Source organism: Guillardia theta, assembly GCF_000315625.1.
Source record: "Guillardia theta CCMP2712 unplaced genomic scaffold GUITHscaffold_87, whole genome shotgun sequence".
In the NCBI taxonomy this organism is placed as follows: Eukaryota; class Cryptophyceae; order Pyrenomonadales; family Geminigeraceae; genus Guillardia; species Guillardia theta.
The window spans coordinates 53,158-74,625 of record NW_005434587.1 but is presented as its reverse complement, the minus strand read 5'-3'; the positions used below and the strand labels follow the sequence as shown (position 1 = coordinate 74,625).

At 49.9% G+C, this 21,468-nt stretch overlaps 7 protein-coding genes across 7 annotated transcripts; 4 read left to right on the top strand and 3 right to left on the bottom strand.

Annotated features, from left to right (window-relative positions):
• Positions 1-30: 30 nt before the first annotated feature.
• GUITHDRAFT_175453 (hypothetical protein) lies at positions 31-1,008 on the top strand (the record flags this gene model as incomplete). The annotated part of the gene is made up of 8 exons (XM_005825130.1): positions 31-81; positions 144-182; positions 229-311; positions 367-526; positions 571-624; positions 670-713; positions 842-878; positions 931-1,008. The coding sequence occupies 8 exons, from the start codon at positions 31-33 to the stop codon at positions 1,006-1,008; spliced, it is 546 nt and encodes a 181-aa protein (XP_005825187.1).
• Positions 1,009-1,118: 110 nt separating this feature from the next.
• GUITHDRAFT_144431 (hypothetical protein) lies at positions 1,119-2,081 on the bottom strand (the record flags this gene model as incomplete). Its single annotated transcript, XM_005825041.1, has 1 exon — positions 1,119-2,081. The coding sequence occupies one exon, from the start codon at positions 2,079-2,081 to the stop codon at positions 1,119-1,121; it is 963 nt and encodes a 320-aa protein (XP_005825098.1).
• Positions 2,082-2,468: 387 nt separating this feature from the next.
• On the top strand, positions 2,469-2,639 carry GUITHDRAFT_77421 (hypothetical protein; the record flags this gene model as incomplete). The annotated part of the gene is made up of 1 exon (XM_005825040.1): positions 2,469-2,639. One exon carries the CDS (start codon positions 2,469-2,471, stop codon positions 2,637-2,639), a length of 171 nt encoding a protein of 56 aa, XP_005825097.1.
• Positions 2,640-4,827: 2,188 nt separating this feature from the next.
• GUITHDRAFT_115669 (hypothetical protein) lies at positions 4,828-9,125 on the top strand (the record flags this gene model as incomplete). Its single annotated transcript, XM_005825039.1, has 22 exons — positions 4,828-5,597; positions 5,640-5,714; positions 5,760-5,805; positions 5,882-5,982; positions 6,034-6,115; positions 6,250-6,369; positions 6,466-6,596; positions 6,642-6,709; positions 6,762-6,981; positions 7,038-7,113; positions 7,243-7,308; positions 7,353-7,412; positions 7,455-7,490; positions 7,615-7,716; positions 7,768-7,809; positions 7,853-7,973; positions 8,219-8,298; positions 8,447-8,506; positions 8,557-8,624; positions 8,822-8,903; positions 8,955-9,015; positions 9,064-9,125. The coding sequence occupies 22 exons, from the start codon at positions 4,828-4,830 to the stop codon at positions 9,123-9,125; spliced, it is 2,529 nt and encodes an 842-aa protein (XP_005825096.1).
• Positions 9,126-9,466: 341 nt separating this feature from the next.
• GUITHDRAFT_40062 (hypothetical protein) lies at positions 9,467-9,781 on the bottom strand (the record flags this gene model as incomplete). Its single annotated transcript, XM_005825038.1, has 1 exon — positions 9,467-9,781. A coding segment is annotated over one exon (315 nt), but the record flags the coding sequence as incomplete, so codon positions are not given.
• Positions 9,782-11,070: 1,289 nt separating this feature from the next.
• Positions 11,071-19,527, top strand: GUITHDRAFT_115667 (hypothetical protein; the record flags this gene model as incomplete). The annotated part of the gene is made up of 47 exons (XM_005825037.1): positions 11,071-11,277; positions 11,334-11,621; positions 11,670-12,268; positions 12,322-12,668; positions 12,721-12,899; positions 12,956-13,036; positions 13,087-13,174; positions 13,222-13,295; positions 13,346-13,465; positions 13,535-13,600; positions 13,701-13,751; positions 13,813-13,865; positions 13,914-13,966; positions 14,023-14,087; positions 14,138-14,179; positions 14,233-14,310; positions 14,355-14,414; positions 14,476-14,544; positions 14,595-14,648; positions 14,695-14,748; positions 14,847-14,954; positions 15,005-15,043; positions 15,205-15,263; positions 15,309-15,400; positions 15,539-15,588; positions 15,634-15,663; positions 15,717-15,779; positions 15,859-15,965; positions 16,024-16,084; positions 16,167-16,249; positions 16,354-16,423; positions 16,477-16,520; positions 16,795-16,852; positions 16,906-17,004; positions 17,074-17,128; positions 17,172-17,224; positions 17,269-17,385; positions 17,531-17,608; positions 17,659-17,690; positions 17,737-17,766; positions 18,140-18,292; positions 18,337-18,409; positions 18,456-18,470; positions 18,683-18,748; positions 18,800-18,883; positions 19,359-19,427; positions 19,474-19,527. 47 exons carry the CDS (start codon positions 11,071-11,073, stop codon positions 19,525-19,527), a joined length of 4,470 nt encoding a protein of 1,489 aa, XP_005825094.1.
• A 595-nt stretch (positions 19,528-20,122) lies between these two features.
• On the bottom strand, positions 20,123-21,086 carry GUITHDRAFT_165274 (hypothetical protein; the record flags this gene model as incomplete). Its single annotated transcript, XM_005825036.1, has 2 exons — positions 20,123-20,610; positions 20,660-21,086. 2 exons carry the CDS (start codon positions 21,084-21,086, stop codon positions 20,123-20,125), a joined length of 915 nt encoding a protein of 304 aa, XP_005825093.1.
• Positions 21,087-21,468: the final 382 nt, after the last annotated feature.

Sequence of the window (21,468 nt, the reverse complement as noted above, 5' to 3'; positions counted from 1 at the left end):
TCCACCTCGATGTGTCTTTGATGTTTAAGGATGACTTCGAACAAGCAGCAAGCTTTTGAGATTCTGTTCCTAGGAGCATCGGTATGCCTGCTTGATTCTTGGGCGGAATTGTACGTGCATTGATGTTTGTCATGTGATGTCAGGGTGCAGGGAAAACACTTCTCATTCGACGATTGAAGCAGGTACTGAGTATACATTGCTTCGATGCAACTCAAACATGAGAGATAGCTAGTCAAACAAGTTGCACAACGTGATATGACAGACACCATGCCCACCACTGGAGTAGAAGTGGACAAACTTGTCATTGGCAGGTACAGAGGGGGAAGGATGGGATGGATGAAAACATCATCTAATAAGATTCCAAAGGCTTGAAACAACAGTACGTGAAGTCGGTGGATCCTTCACTGCAGTTTGGCCGAATTTCTTCAGTGATTGTCATGCTTGGTGCTATGTGATCGACATGTCGGATCGCGTGTCAGTTTCCGAAGCTGCGGTTGAATTTGTCAACGTCATGATGCACGAAAAGGTATTTACATTTTCAGAAGCCGTTTGAAGTGAGTTTTACCTCAGATGCGAAACAAGCCAGTGCTGTTGATCCTCAACAAAATGGACATTGAAGTGGCAGTAAGATTGAATGCTTCTTGATTGTCGTACTGAGGTTTCATGAAGATGACGATGAAAGAATTGGATGCGAAGATACTTCTAAATGACATGTATGTCAAACACGATTTTCCAGTATCTCCTTGACATGTTTCCTTTCGTTGCATACGAGCCTTTCCAACCTATTCTCTCACACTCCCCGATATGCAGACCGAAACTTGACCAAATATTTTATGCACAGGACGCGTGACCTCGGAAACAGATTGTGTGTCGTAGAGGTAAGTACATGCCTTGACACTTCCAACATACTGCATTTGAAGCATGACGCAGGCAAGCGCTACTGAAGGAACTGGAATGGACTTGGTGCTCAGCACTTTGACTTCCTTCGTGGATTCTCGATGTGCATAGGTCGCTAAACGGAATTGGGTTTGAGTGAAACGAGAGGTAGGAGTAGTAGTATGTTCCAAAATTTATTTTTGCTATGGGGAGGTGTTCCAGCCAACTCAGGTGGTTGACATCTACATGAAAGGATTTCGTTTTTCTTCCTCTCTTTGGTTGTGAGCACACCACTTCTGGTGGAAATATGCCCATAGAGCATCCCCTTCGTTCAGATTTTGCAAAGCCTCCAAGTCGCCAGTCTCCCAGCCAAGGGGTTGCGTGAGGAAAGCATACAGTTGTCCAAAGTTCCTCTCCTTGCATCCAAACATTCTCCAGGAGTGGTTGGTAATGGCAAGGAACTGATGCTCCTGGAGTCCGCATGAAAGGGCTGCCTCTTCGTCTGCGGTGAGAAACGGAAGAATTTTCTCTTTCTTCTTCCTATTGGCGACGAACTGGATCAACACGAGGTTTGCGAGGGAAGTCCTCCCACCTCTGCTGGAGGGAAACAAGTGATCCTCTTCAGCATAGCACATGGCTCCTTGCAAGCCATCGACTGATATGATATTCCCCCACATGTCCACTTTGAAGAGCTTGTGGAACCAAGAAGGGATCCAATGAACTTCCATCACGGCTCTCGGGTATTGCCTCACAGGAAGCCCAACTTCAGCATTCTTGGCTGCATTTCTCTGGTGCTCCCAGCAACATTTCCAGACATCTGGTTTCGAGCACTGCCTTGGAAGTGCAGATTTCCTATGTACCCTCCATGACACCTCAAGACGTTTTATTTCGATTTCATCGAATATCTTATCGCCTTGTAGCCATTGATCGAATTCAACAGGAAATGGCAGATTCATGGTTTTTTTGTCTTCATTCCACAGAGGAATATCTTTTACCTCAACGACTTCCTGAATCTTCTCATAATTGTCCTGGCTCTGAGAAAACCAAAGTTTTCCGCTCTGGCTGAGCACCTTCACCTTTATGATGCCAGAATCAAACTTTTCAACACTTTGAACGATGCCCATTTCTCCGGCATCGACGTTCTTGATCTTGCGGACACTATCTCCGACTTTCAGCTCCTCGCTCTTGTCTTGCTTTGTTCGCATGGCTACTCCAAGTTCGTGGCCAGGGGATTTCTACTTTCAGTTCTACTTCTACTGTGGTTATGCTGCCTGTGTGTGTGTATGTTAGATGCATGGTCTGTGTCTTTTACTCTATATGACCCCATGATTTACCAGAAAAGTTAGGGGTGTATTGAAAGATAGAACGTGTGTCACCGGGCTCCCTAGCTAACTGATAAATCCCTTTTAAATCCCACAAACTGTACTAATTTGACCTCAGTACCATCACCTCAGTACAAACACAATGAAATAATTGATATTAAAACTATTTATAAATTATATAATCTGGAGTATGAGGGGGGATGTGGGATAGGGCACGGCGCGAGCGAGGAAACCAGGCTTGAAGGAGAGGAGGGGCGGGACAGAAGAGTCATGGCGAAGCAGAAGAGTATTCTTGTCAAGTTGATGAGCCAGGCTGGAACAGGGTACTTCTATCTCACCAGGAAGAACCCCAGGAGGACTCCTGAGAAGTTCACTTTTAGAAAGTATGACCCCGTTGTCAAGCAGCATGTGCTGTTCACCGAGACCAAGAAGTTTAAGTGATGAGGTTTCGAGGTTGTTGGATACTGAGGGATCAAGCTGAGACGTCATGGTGCACTGTTGGTTCATCAGCTCCCTTCCAAGGAATCCGGAGCAGATCATGGGTGGTCAACTCCTGAAAATAAAAAGTTGATGGATTTCAAATACTATTTCTTTGGATGCAATAACCATGTTCATAACAATACGCGTAATTGTGCTATTCATGTTTTTCAGACAATGTGTTGCTACATGCGACCGAGTATTTAGTCCGTTAGTAGTGTATGATTTGATATCTCTGTGTGTAATTTCTTCTGAGTTGATCGCAATGTCTCTATTGTGTTGATCAGAAGATGATGGTCGGCTACATGACCATGGCCCTGAACTTTCCATCCATTTATGCAATCCTCCCCTTCTGCAACTTGTTGATATGACACACTTACCTTCGAGTTCTTGCTGTAGCGCATCAAGTTGAGTCCATATTTTATTCATATTTCTCAACTTACATACTTCATGAGGCAGAGTTCGCCGTTTGTCTTACATGTCATAGAATTGCACATAACTAGAGGCACAAAAAGAACACAACTCATTTATAGTCGAGTTTCTGCAAGGCCGTGGATGGTGTTACCAAACATGCTCTTCTCCAATAAGCTGTGCATCAAAACCAGCGGGAACGTTATTCATGACTGAGGGTCGTCTGTCATCTCTTGGACATGAATCGCATCTATGACATCTAATAACATCTGTACCTTGATTTCATCTCTCCACAACTGTTCATCGCCGCGTTGCAAGTTTCCAAGTTCACTCTCCTTTGCTGTCGCAACGGCAACTACACTACTGCTACATGTCTAGCGCTCCCTGTGAATGCTCTGAGGCGGGTTGGTAGAGCGAAGAGGTATGGAAGGTGCCATGGGTGGGAAGGGCGGGAGGCAGGGAGGGGCGCCGGGGTGCGAGGAGGAGGATGGGATGATGAGAGAGGGTAAGGGTATGTATGTGTAGCTGCAGGCGCGTGAAAGAGAGGAGGTTGTTCCAAGTAGCATCGTTGCAGTATAACTACCTCATGGCGCTCATAACTTTCCTGGCGCAGGGGTTGCCTCCCAAGCATCTGAATCAGTGTTGAGAACCAACAGGAAGCTGACATCGACATGATCTCCATGGTCTCACCTGCCTCTGTTCTCTTCCGCATGGTCTGACGATTGCAAGCAGCTCGCTGCTGCTCCTTTCGACTTGCCTGGCTCCTGGGGAACGAAATCAGATTCAGCCATTGGAGGTAGCGACTATGGGAGCTACGATGTGTCTTCCCTTTCTGCTGTAAAGGATGAGGCATGTGCTCCCCGACGACATCACTGTGACTGGACCGTGGTGGGGCCTGTGGCCGCCAACGGATCAAGGTGGCTTCTCAAGTAAAGCTACACAAACTCCAGGTGGAAACGTGCATGCGATGCGATGTCATGAATGGCTTTCGTTGTTGAGATGATTCTAAGTATCTGATTGAGACATCCTGTCGACGTTGATCCGACTCGTGGGATGCGGGAAGAAGAAACCTTGTATGTTTTGTTGTTAACTGGGGGAATACGATCTCTGTGAATGGCTCTTGGGGCCTCTATTGTGCTTGAATTGTAAAGAAAACACAACGACTTGCATTTCCACATGATTCTAACTCATTGCAAGTATCGAAATCTGTCTTCTTCCTGTAGACACAGAGCTTTACTTGACTTGGTCCTCCGCGCTCACAACCACCTGATTGCTATTCCCTTAGTTCCTCTCTCACCGCCCCCCTCTCCTCTCCTCTCCTCTCCTCTCCTCTCCTCTCCTCTCCTCTCCTTCCTTTCGCAGTCGATCTTTGACGGATATCGCCAATTCTAATCCCGTCCCTGCACCCTTCATGAAAACCATCGGACTCACGAATGCTGAGGATATCAGATTGATCCCTCTACCTCCTACCACTTTCTCTCTTCACTCTACCTGTCCTCTACTTCTCTCCTCTCATCGCGTCCCACCAGCCACATCGCGGCCTCCTCGCGGCTCCACCCCCCCCTCCCCTCTCGTCCCGCGCGGCGCCCCCCCCCCTCCGCGCCCGGCTCGTACAATCATATTATCCCACAAACCCGATTTCCCCTCCCACTCCCCCGCCACCCGCGCGCGAGAGCAGCCACCTCCGCTCCTGCCCTGCGGGAAGTGGGCGGAGGGGAGGGACAAGAGGGAAGAAGAGAGCATGTTGCACAGAAGGAGGAGGGCGCTGGAACTTGTTCTGCTGATCCTTCTTGCCAATATCCTGAGCCAAGGCGTCTCCAAGAAATCCAAGGCCAAGGGAAAGCAGATTAACTTGGCCTGCCCGGGACTGAGCAAGAGAGATCATTCGGACCTGGAGAAGCTACTTCTCCATGCTTCAAGGCTCTTGAACTCTGACGTCGCAGGAGCGAAATCCTGTCTCCAAGTAGCTCTGCAGCAGGCTCCTAACGACATGAGCCGAGCTCAAGTCCTCTACAACCTTGCCATCGTGACGAGGCAGGCGGGAGACATCCAACAAGCGCTCAAGTACATCGAGAGTGCGTCTTCTGACGCCATAGAGCAGTGGTTTCAAGGCGCCTTGATCCGCGGGGTGATTCAGCTTGAAAGCAACCATGTTCAGACCTCCTTGTACAGCTTCGCCGTCGCTAAGCGCCTCCAGCCAACGTCTGTCGCCGTCTATCGCAACCTTGCGCAGGCATACTACAACCTCGGAGAGCCTCTGCAGGCCCGCGAGGTGTGGGAGGAGGGCATCGTGGCTCTGCTGGAGCAGGAGGAGTGCGCTGAAGGATTTTTCAACCTCGGCCTTCTGCTGCGCGAGCAAGGCAGCCACTTCCGGAAACAGTCGGAGATGAACTACAAGGCAGCCATCCGGCTGGATCCGACGTCATCGCGGTACAGGTACAGCTACGGGAACCTGCTCTTCGATGAGAGGAGGATGGATGAGGCGATCGCCATGTTCAGCTCCGCGATCCGGTAGGTCATGAGCTCCTGGTTGACGTGCTGACGCTCATGAAGCATCGATCCTTCGTTGGAAGATGCTCGAAACAATCTAGGCAACGCTCTGAGACAGTCTGGATGGTTGAGAGAGGTGTATGCGCACGATTCTTACACTGTGTGCGCTGACCTGTGCGAAAGGCTCGCAAAGTGTTTGAAACTGGCTTGCAACTCAGTCCAACAAACTGTAATCTGCTGCTCAATCTTGGACAGGAAAGCAGGTGATTTAGAGTTTGTGTCGGCACTGAAAGTGTCTTGTTCAGGTGTTTCAAGATTTAGGAATGCTCGATGAAACAAGACGTGTGGCCGATGCAGCATACAAGATCAATCCACGGATTGTCGAAGCCAGCATTCTTCGTGGCAGGTGAAGAGATGTCTACGTGTGACCGCAGAAGATGGTTTGATGAGCTTGCAGTGTCGATTACGCAAAAGGATTTATGCGTGAAGCCATCGAGAGGTACAAAGAAGCGTTGAAACTGGACCCTACATCACAGCAGGTAGAAGAATGCAAACGATCTTTGTTCCTTGCTCGTCTAGAAAGTTCCTCACAGTGTTGTTTCAACTATTTGATCTGTGCATTACATCATCTCTCTGGCATGTCTTGTTGTTTCTGATTTTTCTTATGGCACAGACATTGCTGAATCTTGGGAACACCTACGGGGATTTATATCGTCAGCTTGAAGCACGGGTAACGAATCAGAACAGCGAGGCTCGTAAGGAGATGAGAGAACTGCAGAATTCTTGCATCCAGGTTTGTCTTGTTCACTTGTCCTTCTGACATGCTGGTTCCTGTTTCTTTCTCCGTGCTGCTCCTCGTCCGTCCTTCCTGATGGTAAAGCCACTGCAGGTCTACAAGAAAATGCTAGTCCTCGATCCCATCGACGCGCAAGCGTTCTTGAACATGGTGTGGGCACAGAAGTATGCATGTGAATGGGCTAATTGGGAGGAAAATTTGAGAAGAATCGAGGAAATGGCCAGGTTTCCCTCTTAACTTACAGGACAACAAGCTCACCGTGGGAGCAGGATGCAGATCAAGCAAGGCAAGCCTCCATCGCTGAAGCCCTTCCTCGCGCTGGCCTTTCCCATCTCTCGTACGATCTCCCCACTTGACCGTACTCTGTCGCTCACCTCTTAGCTGTACAGCTACCTTATACCTCGACATCGCCCGAGCACATGCCCAGGAAGAGCAGAAGAACACAAACCCGCTGAGAAGAATTCTGGGAGCTCTGGATCATTCTCATCAACTCCTGAAGCCTGCCGGGAAGGGAAAGAGCAGCAAGCTCAGAATTGCCTACATGAGTACAGACCTCGGGGACCATCCTGTTGGGCATCAAGCATGGTTCTCGCTACATGATCAGAAGCGGTCTGTGTTCTATTCTTTTTCTTTGTCATCCGATCTGATGATTCTAATTTGAGCAGTTTCGATGTCATCCTCTTAGCCCTCAGCAGAAACGATGGAAGTGAATGGTGGAGGAAAAACTCTGCAATGGTGCCGGTAAATGAAGTTTGGCTTGCCAGTTCACGACCCAATGCTGCGCTGCCTTGGCTACTCGCATCACTTTGTCGTGTTCTGCTCCTTCAAACTTGCAGTTTCTCTTCCCTCGTCGGACTGATGCGCTATCAGGACGGAAACTTTTTTGAACTTGGGAAACTTGGCCATGAGATCTCTTGTTCCGATCTCACGCGCAAGGTGAAGAATGCTGATAATTTGTCAAGGTTTTGACAAGGTGAAAGATCAACAAGCTGGGTGTGCATGTGTTGATAACCTTGAACGGATGGACATCTGGCCATCAGGTATAAACAAGAGTCCAAGGTGACGCTGAACACAAGTGGTAGATGGATGTGCTGTCCTTGAAGCCGGCGCCCATCCAGGTACATTGAACAACATCTCGAGGAAGAGGGTCGATCGCTGTGGTGTAAACCCGTGCTGTGCATCATGATGATTGTCAATCTTGGGAGCGAGTTGACCACTCTGTTTGTTGTTCCTCTCCTTCAGGTCGAGTACATGGGGAGCCATGATTCGACAGGAGCAACGTACATCGACCTTTTCGTTTCAGACAGAGTCGCTACTCCGCCGGAGTTCTACAATCACTTCACGGTGAGATAGAATACTGAGCAAACCTTTTCCGATGATCGAGGTGTTTTGTAGGAGAGGATTCTTAGTACTCCAGACACCTTCTTCATGAACGAGGTGAAAATCACTCCTCGAATATCACGTGATCACCTGCAAACAGTACAAGCAGAGCAGAGCACATGTACCAGACCTTGCCGACGCTGTTTATTCCGATGTGGAGAAGCTGAGGAGAGATGACGACTTGTCGGAATCTTACCGGAACATAGATCGGACATCGCATGGTCTGCCATCGTCAGGTAAATCTGCTGCGAGAAGGTCTGACAAGAAGGAAACTGATACGTCATCAGGAATGATCCTTTGCAACTTCAATCAGCTGTTCAAAGTGAGCTGATTGTTCACCCTCACTCCCGTCACAACCTCGTCAGGTGGATCCTTCAACGTTTGCCAGATGGATGCGCCTGCTGTCTGCAGTTCCAGGAAGAGACAAAGGATCTGAGTCGAGCTCGTTTGTAATCGCAACATTCAGATGCTTACCTGTGGTTGCTCCGACTGCCTTCCACTGCCGAGTACAACCTGCGCAAAGAAGCGGATGTTTATGGCGAGCAGGTGCGACTATGACGTGATAGAGCATGCTTCACTGTCCATGAGCATGCTTTCGAGGATTGCCTCTTGTTGTTGATGCTGATGTTCAGAGATATGAAACTGTTTTGAGATGATTCGAACAGTGCTCAGTCCTGATTCGAGTTCACATCAGGTTGCATCTCGCATCTTGTTCTCTGACAGGATCGATTGGAGTTCACACCTTGTGATCAAGGTCAACATGGCACCTCAGCCCCTTCTCGACATTTGACGCTCTTTTCTTAGTCTCTCGCAAATCTCTCCCTCGACAACCCTGTCTTCAACTCTCACACCTCGGCCGTTGACATCTTGTGGTCTGGAGTTCCGCTCCTCACTCTCCCTCAGGCAAGAAACATCACAAACATAATCCTGTCTTGTTCTAATCGAAGAAATCCAGGAGACGATGAGTTCTAGAGTGGCTTCCTCCATCCTACACTCTCTGCCCCTCGACACTACCATCGCTAGGAACATGTAGATGACCAGTCGGCTCTCCTTGCCTGACGGGCTTCAGGGATGAATACGAGGCGCTTGCAAGGCGTTTGATTGCGGGAGAAGGAAGAAAAGCTCTCCACAATCTCCGTCAGACACTGCAGGTTTCAATGTTCCTGGACGGCGACATTGGTGTGGTGTGACGTTCGAGACAGGCGAGGAGGAGGGAGGCAGCATCCTTTGACACACAGAAACTCGTGCTCAACTTCGAGCGAGGTGAAGGGATGATGTGAACAAGTAGACAAGCTGATCGAACCATGACAGGCTTGAAGATCGGATGGGATCTGTTAGACAGCGGCCTCTCTTATCATATTCATGTTAACTAGCAAGTCGCTTGATGTGGCAACACACTAATCACGTTGCAAATGCGCTGGTAGTCATCAGCATGATAAGCTCTATCAGACATCCTACCGCACACAAGTCGATTCGAGAACAAAAAGATAGCAAACAAGTTCATTCACGTTCTATCGTCGACTCACAACACTTGGCAATCCTTGCACTCTTGTTGCAGTTTTGTTCGAAAGTGACCCAGCGCAAAGCACGATTCACACATGCTTTCCTCACTTCTAGATCACTTCTTCTTCCCCTTCTTCTTCGCCTTTGCAGCTGAAGCAGCTTGCAGCGCCTGCATGTATGGATCCACATAGCCAGGCTGCCTCGACGCTATCTTGGGGATAAGCTCTGCAACCTTCTTGTAAAGTTGCTTGCGGGTCGTTATCTCTGGATTTGTGGGTTTGCCGTCTTTGAATAGACGAACTCGAATCCTTCCTCTCATGGGAGGCCATTGTGCCTCATAGTCCCTTGGATATCCTTTGTTCTCACCCTGTACACAATCTTCGGGAAACAATCGCTTGCAAACTTCGAGGATTTCCCATGCTGTGGGATCTTCGCACGCATCCTTGAGAGAGATTCGACGTCCTTCTTGAACTGTCTTTGACTTGTTGATGTATGGGGAGTAGATAACTACTGTCCCTTTCATGTCAGTCTGACTGAGGCTGCTTGTCTTCGCCTCGTCTTCCGAACTCATCTTTCAAACGTGAAGTTCTCTCGGTCAACAGGTCTTCTTCTTCCAGCTTGTGTCCTGCTCCTCTCTCCTTCCTGTCCTCTTCCCTTCCTCTCCTGCTGCTTTGTCCGCACTCCTTCCTCAATCGCCGCGCATGGCGCACCCGGCCGCGCTCGTGGGTGTGGGATCTTAGTGGGGATGCGGTTCGATAAGCCTCGGATCCATTTTTCGAAGGGGAAATTAGAATTTCAAATTGTTAAGCGAATATCTGTCTCCTGGCAGGGCCCCGGCCGGGCCGCGCGTGACTGAGTCACAAGGCAGGGGCACTGTCTCAACAGAGCCTCGGCGTGTGGAACGCTCGGCGGCGGGCAGCGGATGCGCGCAGTTAAGTTTAAGTTCAAGTTTGGGGGACTCAGCACTGCACGCGGCAGTTCAACGTTCAACCGTGACGGTGAACCGTTCAACGGTTGGCAGGAGTAACGGTTTCAAGTTTGCCAGGTTCTCGCTGTCTTTTGTCACGGTCTTCTTGCTGTGTGGCCTGTGCGACATACGACAGTGTCAGGGGCAAGCCTCCTCGACTCTCCTGATCGTCCTCGTCACAAAACGGGAGTGTCCGAGGGTCAAGCCTCCGGAGAGTCTGGTGCGTATGGCCTGTGCAACACTTTGCGGCATCTTTGGACGGACAGAGAGAACCGGGTGGGGTGACCAGCCCGGCCACCGCAGCCTGGTGGCGGCAGGCCCGGCCGTCCGACTGACTCACTGCTCGGACGGTGCCACGGTGCCGGTGACTGTGCCGCCCGGTCACCCCGGGTGGGTTGAACTCGAATTTGACACGGCTAGTCATCGGGGGCTCACTACTCTTCTTCTGCATGTTCAATTTCTTCTCTCGAATTTCAAATTTTGATTCAATATTGTTTCAAAATGCTGTGGACCCCAACCGCGCAAACCGTCCGCCCTTGGCCAAGGCAGCCTGTGATGCTCTCGGCCAATGCCGCTCTCGCTGTGCTCTTTGTTCTATGCGCTTGTGCTCGTTCTTGTTCCTCTGCCTCCCTCCCTTGCCTTTGCCTGACTGCTTCTCCTTCCTGTCCAGTGCTGTTCTGCTCATTCCTTTCTTGGAACTGCATTCCAGCCCTTCCGTAGGCCAGTTGCCCTGAGCCCATGCTCTCTAATTCAATCAGCTCCATCTGCCAAAGCTCATTTTTTTCCTGCGAGGGAACTATACATAGCAAGGCTTCATTGAACAGACTGTTTCTGACAAAGCTCTACAGATGGAAAGGCCACAAACGGTGACAAGGGCAGACACAACCCGTAGACAAACACCTACTTTCCAACGTCCGATATCTCGACCAGCTAGCTCCAGACCTTTCGGCTCGGCTCCTGCCCCAAGGCCGAGCAGCGCTGGGGTCAGGCACAGACCGATCGACTATGACTACTTAACGGGTTCTACCTTCTCAGTGAAGGTGAAGGGCAAGCCGGTGTGTGTTGATATTGGTGAAAATGGGAACGATCATACTAACAGCCTGCTGTCTAGGTGTTCTTGCTCGGCGACTTTCGCAAGAAAGTGGATAAGAATGTCAAGAACTCAAGATTTGTCTCGGCTTTCAAAGCGTCTTTAGAGGAGCAAACAGCAGACAAAAAGAAGCAGGACATGATTCGTGACCAATATGAGAAGAGGATCGTGAAGCGATTTCAGCCCGTGGAGCACACAGAAACAGGTCTGACGAAAGTCATGCTCGGGTTGGATACTGGCGATGACAAGGAGGCTGTCCCAAAGCAAGGGGAGATTGGCTACAGCAGGATTGACGAGATCGAATCATGGGTGAAGTGATCTGTGTGAAACTGACCCGATGTCCTGATCCTTTGGTAGGAAAACTCTCAAAATGCTGGCCTCGAGAAGTACCGTCCCTGCGTTAACTCTGTCTTTGCGCCAGCTCAGTTTCATGGCTATGATTACACCGATCCGCAGTGGCAGCGAGAGCCTTCTAGTCATCTTGCTCTGGATTTCGTCTATGGGTATCACGGGGCTTCGAGTTGGGATTGGGACTTGTTCGGCATCGGACCAGGACTCAACAATCTCAACTTTGTGGAATACTTTGACACCATCGACAATCGCTGCAAGTACAGCGGTGAGATTGTGTATTTCACCGCAGCCACAGTGGTGGTTTACGACGTGTTCAACAACATCCAACGCTTCTTCTATCACAGCGACGACGTGACCTCCATGGCTCTTCTTGTCAGGATGCATCAAAGGGGAGACGGGTCTTGGATAGAGTTGGACAAGCCGCTGGGACCAGACGCCCTGATGGAGTGGAGCCATTGGTTCACCTACAACAAGGGAATTCACATCCCCTCTGAGAAATCTTGGAGTCCCGACATGAGGACCCTGCCTGTCCACACTGATGAATTCCCCAACAAGGGTGAGGACGGGAAGCCGTACGATTGGAGGACATGGGACATCCCGAACAGGTGATACATGCACGATTTGAAGATTGAAGAAGTTCCCTGCTGATAGCGAGCAGGTGTATCGTTGCAAGTGGTCAGATGGGCCGCAACCCGAGGATTTATGTTTGGAGGATCCCGTTGTATCGTGGAGACTTTGACTTCTCAAATCAAGTGCTCGCAAAACTCTCACTTGGCAGGAAGCGACGCCAGGTGTCAGCGCTGTCCTTCAATGGGACAGGAAAATTCCTCTGCGCTCTTTCAGAGGATCTCGATCACTCCATCTTCGTCTTCGACTGGAGGAAAGAGGAAGTCGTTCGAGAGGCCAAAGGCCATGGAGGCCTTGTTGACTGCCTCTTGTTCAACCCCTACGGCGACCGCGCCTTCGCGTCTTGCGGAGAAAAGCATCTCAAGTTCTGGGAGATGGGTTGTTCCCGATTGCTCGTGCAGAGCTCTAATTTCCTGACAGAAATGTGCAGGAGACGTTGAGGTCGAGATGGCCGTTGGACTTTTCGGAGATCTGGGAGAGACTCTGTCGCAGAAGTGCATGACGTTTCATCCCCGAGGAAACACCATCTCTGGGGTTGAGAACGGCGATATCTACATCTGGTCGAATGGGGTTGTGAATGCAAAGATTGAGAAAGCGCACAAGACGATGGTTTGTCCTGAACTGGAATGCTTGCTATCAGCTCCCCTGATGTCAAAACCTTGCAGGTAACCTCAGTGAAGTGGGTGGAAGGGATCGGTCTCTTCACTTGTGGGCTCGGTGGACTGCTGAAAGTCTGGGATCCAGAGGTGATTGTTCCATTGTGGACATGCCAAGTTGAATCGTCCTTGTCCATCAGTTGAAAGATACAAGGAAACCCATCTGTGTGATCGATCTAAACTCATTCCATACGAAAGGATCTCCAAACATCTTGAAGAAGCTGGCAGGTGCCGCTGCTGTGCCTCACCTCCTCCTCGTCTCATCATGATCGCAGGTCGGAGCATGGACTGGACAACCTCGCCAGAGATCTTGAAGAAGATGACAGACGATGCCTTCGTCGAGAACAGGGTCCTCAACACCTGAGATCATGATTACCTGTGTGCGTGATCTTCCCACAGGACGAAAGAGGAGTTTGTGGAGCCCCTGCCACACATATGAGCTTTGCAGACCTCAAATGCGAAGGCGTGCTGCTCCTGGGAACAACCATGAATTCCATCCTGGCGCTGGGATTTGCGAAGGTGCTCTTCGTCATGAGATGATGGAAATGATGATGATGGGAGGGAGTGGAGATGATTGTAGCGGTCAAGGTTGAGATGATGAGAATACAAGTTATAGCGATGATGATGAGAAAGGACGCGATGAAGGAGATGATGGTGAAAATGATGACTGGCGATAGAAAACGGTTTGATGATGATATGAATGCGACATCGAACATGGTTGTAAGGTGGGATTGGAGTTGACGCTGCGTAATAGGTCGCTAAGAATGGTTCATGGGCTAGCAAAGGCCTTGGAGGAGACTATCAGGTGAATAGTTTTGTTCAATCTTCTTTCAAATAGTTCTTTCAAGCTGATCTGCCTTTCTAAGATCGAAGGTTACTCTGCCAACACTGAGAAGGGTTCATTGAGCAATCAAATATGGTGAGAAGAAGATGAACATCGAGGTCAAATCTCAAAGCACATGTCAAGGTGGAAACATGAGAAAGTGGAAGCTTTCAAAGGGAAGAATGGCGCTGCCAAAGGTGCTGCGGTCACAACCACACATGATAATGTTTGACAAAAACTGTCTCCTGTTCAGGTCACATTCCGGTTGCTGTTTACTCCTATCAAGCTTTCGATCCCTCGCAACCGGGATATCGACATGTCTGTTTCTCGCAATCCTTTCCTTTATGTGTTGTTCACTTCATGCGCAGAAATCTGGAAACGAGTCTTCAGCTATCACATGCCCGTGGCAGGTAAAGAAAACTTCTTTCTCTCTTCGTCTTTAACATGAAATCAATGTCGTCAGCTTGCTGTTTGTGGAAAGAAAGTCTTGATGAATGGCCACATGTGCGATGTCGATGCTGTTGCCCCGATGCCGAACCAGGTTTGTGCCTTGTCGGGGACCTCTCCTCATCACCATTCTCCCAGAGAATCTTTGCCACTGCGAGCAAGGACTGCACAGTACGACTGTGGGACATCAACGACCAGGTATGACCTGGAGATCATCTTTCGCTGCCATGACAACCGTATCGATGTCGAAACCTCGCAGGAGATGATCGATTCTTTCTACGCATACTATCCCTGTCGGAGTATCACATGGTGGTCAAAACAAACGAGAGTAAGAAGGCAGGATTGCACTACCGTACATGTGGATGTGATAGGGTGCAGGATGGGCCTGTGGTCGAGGAGGAAGTCTTTGGGAAGAAGCAGCCGATTCTTACTGTGAGAACTCAAGGCAACGACGATCAGCTGACATCCCTGTCTTCAGGTCGGCCACGAGAATGGAAACATCTCGATATGGAGGATGGAGATCAACTCAACGGTGAATGCACTTTATGGTTGAACTTTGTCCTCTCACACTCTCGTTCCTGTCTCCTGCTCCTGCTCCTGCTCCTGCCACTGCCTCTACCCCACTCTCAGGAGGCAGCTGGACAGGACGAGAATGCATCAGAAGATGATCCTTTCTACAACCCCGAAGATGCCTTCGGCAAGATTCAACTGTGTTGTATCAACCCGTTGCCAAGAATGGTGAAGAGCCGAACACAAGATGTTCATTCCTCTGATTCCTCCCTGTTAAGGTTGCCAAGGCTGAACCCAATCGTAAATCGTCCGAGCAGGTATGGCTGCTGATAGACAACAAACATTGTTCCTCTCCTCTTTGTTCCACCAACTTTCTCTTCTCGCCTTCTTGTTTCCTTCTCGATCTCTCATCTTGCCCCAACCCCCCCTTGTTGCTCATTCCGTCTTTCTCTTGTCTTCTCACCAACATTTCATGCAGGCCTTCTGCGTTCGCTATTCCCCAAATGGCAGATATTTGGCTGCTGGCCTCGGAGACAAGTCTGATGTCTTGTACTTGAGCAACTTTGTCTAACCTTCTCTTAGTTGCATCGACATCTACGAGCATGCGATTGTTCCTTACGATTCGATTCCTGCGAGGGATGGGATGCTGTACAAGTCGAAGCTGAAAGGACTTGGTTTGTGATGCTTCGCACCTGTTTCTCTTTGTTTCCTTTCTGCTTTTTCCTATCTTTCATGTGTATTCGTGCCCATAGAGTCTGTGTGTGTCTTAGGTCTTGCTGTGTCGGGTCCTTTGACGATTGTGTTTGCTGCAGGCGCCACGGATGAAGAGATTCGAGTGCAAGATTGTGTTCCATACAAGCGGGTAATCGAGCCTTAGTTCCACTTTTGACTGATAGTTTTGATAAAGGTTGGCTGCTTCAACGATCATTCAAGCGCGGTATCATCGATCCCATGCAAGCTCCCTGCATCTGATTGAAGTCGTTCTGCAAGGTTTTCGCTGTCGATTTCGATGTTGAAAGCACAATATTCAGATCGGTCAGCGCGTCCAATGAGGTTGGTAGAACTTGTTTTGAATCCTACTGAAGCAAACATCTGACAAGCCATCAAACAAACATCTGAAATCAACTTGTAGATTCTTTTTGGGCAACTTCCCCTCGGCAAGTTGAACACATCGACGCAGGAGTGCTCTGTCAAAAGGTTTCAAACTCAAACATGCAAACTCGGATGGTCGGTGAAGAGGTAAATCGCTGTGCGCTGCATCGAGAACAAGTCAAGTTTTGACATCTTGGTCCAACAGTATCTGGGCTTGCGGCTCCAACGCAACAGACATCAACACTGTTGACCTCTCAAAGTCAAGAGTGAGTGATATGCACTGCTGCTGCTGCTGCTGCTGCTGCTGTTGCTGCCGCCGCCGCCGCTACTTATATATGTGCATGTCAGGTTCCTCCATGGGCGCCTTGCCATGGCGGACCGAATCCTTCGCCATGGCCGTGGACGCCTGGATATGTTCCGACAGCATCGAGGTGAAGTAATTGAGACATAAGACAGTCCACCACAAGTCTGTTGATGTTCTTGATATGATGTTGGTTGTCATACCATGACAATGACACATGTTCTCTTCTCTCAGCATTCCCATCGACAAGCACTTGACTCCGATCTACCCTGGCGAGGGCGACAACCCTACTTGGGGTCATCAGGTGGAGGAGATGAAGATGATTGCGAGTCTGTGAGATGACGATACATAATCAAGGTGTTGGTCAGCGCTCAGGATGATGGACGTGTGAAGTTGTTCCGGTAAATGCAATTACTGCAGATGAGAGTTGCAATGAAGTTTGACATGGAGATACACAATGATGATCATGATCATGTTGTTGTTGTTGTTGTTGTTGTTGTTGTTGTTGTTGTTGTTGTTGTTGTTGTTGATGATGATGATCATCATCATCATCATCATGATTATCATCATGATTATCATCATGATTATCATCATGATTATCATCATGATGATGTCGAGGACGACTTTTCCTTGCCATTGTTTTGTTGCCCTTGTTTTCAGTTCTAATTTTGACAGGTATCCGGTTTTCGGCTTCAAACAAGCATTTCGAAGCTACCTCGGCCATGGATCGCATGTATGCACACTTGAACGTGTATCAATCACTTCCTGTTTCTCACGTGAGAGCAGGTTATGGACGCCAGGTTCACTTACGACGATGATTATGTCATCAGTGTAGGAGGCAGAGATGTATCAATTTTTCAGTGGAGACATGTCATTCCAAACAAGGTGACAAACATCCGACAGCCTTGTGGACAGAAACTAGTTGATATGCTGAAACACTGATCGTGTTGGCAGGTTTATGTGCAAAACCTCCCTGATGGCAAAGATGAAGCAGGGAATTTCTTGCTCGGTGCGTCTTGACTTCGTCTTGTTCCAAGTATGACAGGCTGCAGATGACTACACTCTGAAAGAATACCTCAAAGAGTATTTCATGGAGATGCTCAAGGTAAGAGCTACGTTTGACTTTTTGTTCCAACTCAAGGAAAACAGGTCGACGTCAATACAATAGCTGAGATTGAGAATTCGAGAGGAGAGAGGGTGATGAAGGACAAAGACTTGAACGAGACGGCTGAAGAATGGAAGAAAAACTTGGATCTTGTCAATCAGGTCAAGTCTTTTCTTCATTTTCATACCATATTCCTCGTCTGGTGTTTGCTTTCTTCCCTTCTTCCTGTCTTGTTTCCCTTTTCCCAGCTTTTCGTTCAGCCTCTCTGCCCAGCTGTTTCATTCTCTGACTGTCACTTGTGTTCAGCATCTTCGGAATTGCGGATTAGACGAACAGATCTCTGCGAGACGAAGTGTCTTGAAGCACATCGCTCTGTCGAAATTTGTAGTTCCTCCTCCTTCACTTTTTTGCTCTCCTCACTCCTTCTCTCTCAGAATCCCAATCGCTCAGCGGATGTTCCCAACAGGTAACGTGCATTCAATTAGATGCCTGAAGTGACGTCATGATGCCAGAACAATCGTTTCTGTTCAAGTCTTCGCCAGGTGTCAACAGATTGAAAGCTTCTCCTGATGCTCCTCCTCCTCCTCCTCCTCCTGCTTCTCCTCCTGCTCCTGCTCCTCCTTCTCTGTATATATGCGAGGGCGTTGACAAGTTGCTCCTGCTCCTTCTCCTGCTCCTGCTCCTCCTTCTCACATCTGCTTCTGCTGCCTCTCCCATACTTCTTGGATCAAATGCCTCGAGTCCGTGATATTCATTTGCAACAGTGGAGCTGCAAATGAAGGGAAGTTCTTCCCGGACAGGTCTGAAAAAACATGATATTGCAAATTGTGATCATGATAAAAATCACGATGACGATGGCGACGACGATGATTATGATGATGAGGTCATAGTAATTCTTGGCAAACAGTGAGACAGGGCGGCCGATCTCATCTCGATGGGCTACGGTTGTCTTCAAGGCAAGGACTTTGACTTCATGTTCACCATCGTCACAAGTCGCCAGACACAAGAGGAAGCGGATGAAGTTTGCGATCTGTACGGCTGTGGGAGAAACTTCTTCCTGTCCTACAGGTAAGGATGGGGGAGGAGCGAGGCAGAGGATAAGGATGGAGCAGGGAGCTGATCGAAGCTGGGCTGATAACTCCCGCCTGCTTCCGCATCAAACAATCTTTGAAAGGGAGCGTCGAGGTGCTGCTGATTGCCAGTCATCGTGTAGCTGCTGAGACTTGCGCAGGCCTCGGAGAATTTCGTGACAGGTGGAGGAGGAGGAGGAGGAGGAGGAGGAGGAGGAGGAGGAGGAGGAGGAGGAGGAGGAGGAGGAGGAGGAGGAGGGAGAAGTTTGTGTGTGACGTGAGCCATTTTCGTTCTGCTCTCTCGATGAGGAAAGCTGTCCGAGAGAAGGACAGGGTGAGACTTTGCGGCGAAACGTTTTCTCTTGTCCGATGATTCTTTCCTGTACAGATCACCAACTATGAGTGGAAGGAGTTGGACGATTCTTACTATTCTCCTGACTGTCTGAGGGGGAAAGTGAGCTGCACAACAAGTGGGATCGCAAGTTTTCTGACGCAGTGGGAGCAGAGTGGAAGCAAACACTTCCTTTACATCTCAGCTGGAGACCCCAATGAGCAAACTTCCATGTACGACATCGAGAAACTCTTCAGGGTATTGCTCCTCCTCCTCGTTCTCCTCCTCGTCCTCCTTCCCCTCCTCGTCCTCGTCCTCGTCCTCCTCGTCCTCCTCCTCGTCCTCCTCCTCCTCCTCCTCCTCCTCCTCCTCGTTCTCCTCCTCGTCCTCGTCCTCGTCTTCCTCCTCCTCCTCCTCCTCCTCGTTCTCCTCTTCCTCCTCCTCGTTCTCCTCCTCCTCGTCCCCCTCCTCCTCCTCCTCCTCGTCGTCGTCGTCATCGTCCTCCTCTTCCTCCTCCTTCTCCACCCACCACCTGCTCCTGCTCCTGCTCCTGCTCCTGCTCCTCCTTGTCCTTGTCCTTCTCTTCCTCCTACTGCTCTTAATCCTCCTCGTTCTCCCCCTCCCCCTTCCGCTCCCGCTCCACCTGCTCCACCTGCTCCTGCTCCTGCTCCCCCTACTGCCACCAACTCCTTCTCCTCTCTTTCTTTCATTCACCTGGTTTTCCCCTGCCTAGCGCGTCCGATTTCGTCTCGAGAAGGACGACGAGTACCTGCTTTACGGCCATATCGATCCCGAGCGGCAGGTGGGAGCAGGCGGAGGTATTGTTGCGAGCGCTGACTGAATGGAAGATGCGCATCTTGTACAACGACGAAGTGAATGAGATGGAGAGGATCAAGGTTTGAACACGAACAATCGATGAGCAGGAGCAGGAGCAGGAGCAGGAGCAGGAGCAGGAGCAGGAGCAGGAGCAGGAGCAGGAGCAGGAGCAGGAGTAGGAGTAGGAGCAGGAGCAGGAGCAGGAGCAGCAGATGATGACACTGATACAATGATGGAGAGGGAGGGAGAGGAATTTGGAGATTGTGAAGGTGAGGTTGGTCAGGAGAGGGAACAAGAGAGGGATTGATAAGGGAGTACAGTTGTAGCAGGAGAAGAAGGAACTGTAAAGTTGTAGCAGGAGAAGAAGGAACTTAACTTGCCCGTAGGACTGGAAGTTGTCCGACTCTCTCTACGGCTACACGCAAATCATGCATGATGAGAACAGCCTGATGACTTTCCCCAACTACGAGATGTGGCTGCGCAGTTTGAACATGTACAACTACCTCCCCCTACTCTTCTCCTCTCTTCCTTCTTCCTCTCCCGTCCTCCTTCACCTTCTTCCTCTCCTCTCCTCTCCTTGCATGCTTCTTCTGATCAGATTCCGCAGGACTGTCGGGCGAAAGGGGAAGGCCAAGTAGAGAAGGAGACGGAGGAGAGAGCAGAGATAGAGGAGGAGCTTCACTAAAAGTATCCGATCGCATCCATGGAAGTTTCTCCTCGAGGTTTAGGGATGAACTGACGTTCCATCAAGCTTCGCAGCAGCGTCGGGGCAGTGAGGCTAGAGCCAGTCTCCTTCCTTGCCTTCCACTTCTCCTGCTGCGAGTGACTCGTCACCTCCTCCCTGTATGGCTTCCTCCCATCTCCCTGGCATGCCAGCCCGTCCGCGTCGTTGGACGCGACGCGATGAGCCGCGTCCTGTACACACTCTACATCCCACACAGAGCTCGCTCCCCTGACCCCCCACGTCTTCACTTCCTCTTCCTCCTCCTCCTCCTCCTCCCCTTGCGATGCCGCTGACGAGTCTGCAGGGAGAGACAGCAGCTCCTCGACAAGTGATGCCCGTGAAGTTCCTTCCCATAGTCCTCTCGCACGCTCCTCCTCCTCCAACTGCGCCTGACTGCTGCTTATGACCCACTGCCTCGTCCGCTCTAGCGTGTCCTCGCTGACGTCTGCGACTGGTTGTCAGGGACATGGGAGAGCAGGAGCAAGAGAACTCACGAGACTGTCTCGCGTCCTCTACTTCCTCTTTGAGCAGGTTTGCATACATGATCGCCGCCCACTCTCTCAGGTTTGAATACTTCTGTTGCAGATCACCGAGCTCTTCCCTTGTACTCTCAAGCTGCACAAGCAACTCGTTGTTCTCTTGATAGAGCCTGTTCCTGTCCTTCTCTGCTACGGCCAGCGCTCGTTTCACCTGCTCCGTCTCTGCTTGCGCTCGTTTCGCCTGAAGAATCAGAAATTCTTGCAACATGGTGCCATGAAGCTTCTCCAGCTTCGGTTCCAACTTGTCAGGCGCTTCTTCTTTTGCTGTCACATCGGGGCTCTGCTCATTGCTCGTTAGTTGATCATTGGGTTTGAACGCGAAACGTTTCATCACCACATTTGAGCCCGTCCAGGAGTAGGAATACGAACTGATCTTTACCATGGCAGGTACACAAGACAGTTTCTGGATGAATGTGCGTTAGGGAATCGAGTGGAATACACTGGAACGAAACCATGCATAATCTAATGAAAGAATCGTCCATCAGACAAACACACTCCATATCGCTGCCTTCTTCACGCTTTGCACACTCAAGAATAACCGTAACGTTCCAGCACTCACAAGCGCAAACCACAGACTCCTCTCAGAGGCCCTTTCTCGTCTCTATTCCTGGCTCAACATCTTCTTGCCCTTCCAACTACTTCTATCCTTCTTCCCCTCCTCCCCCTCCTCCTCCCCCTCCTCCTCCCCCTCCTCCTCCTCCTCCTCTCCCTCTCCCCCTGCATGCACCTAAGAATTTGCCGCTTTCAGAGCTATGACCACATCC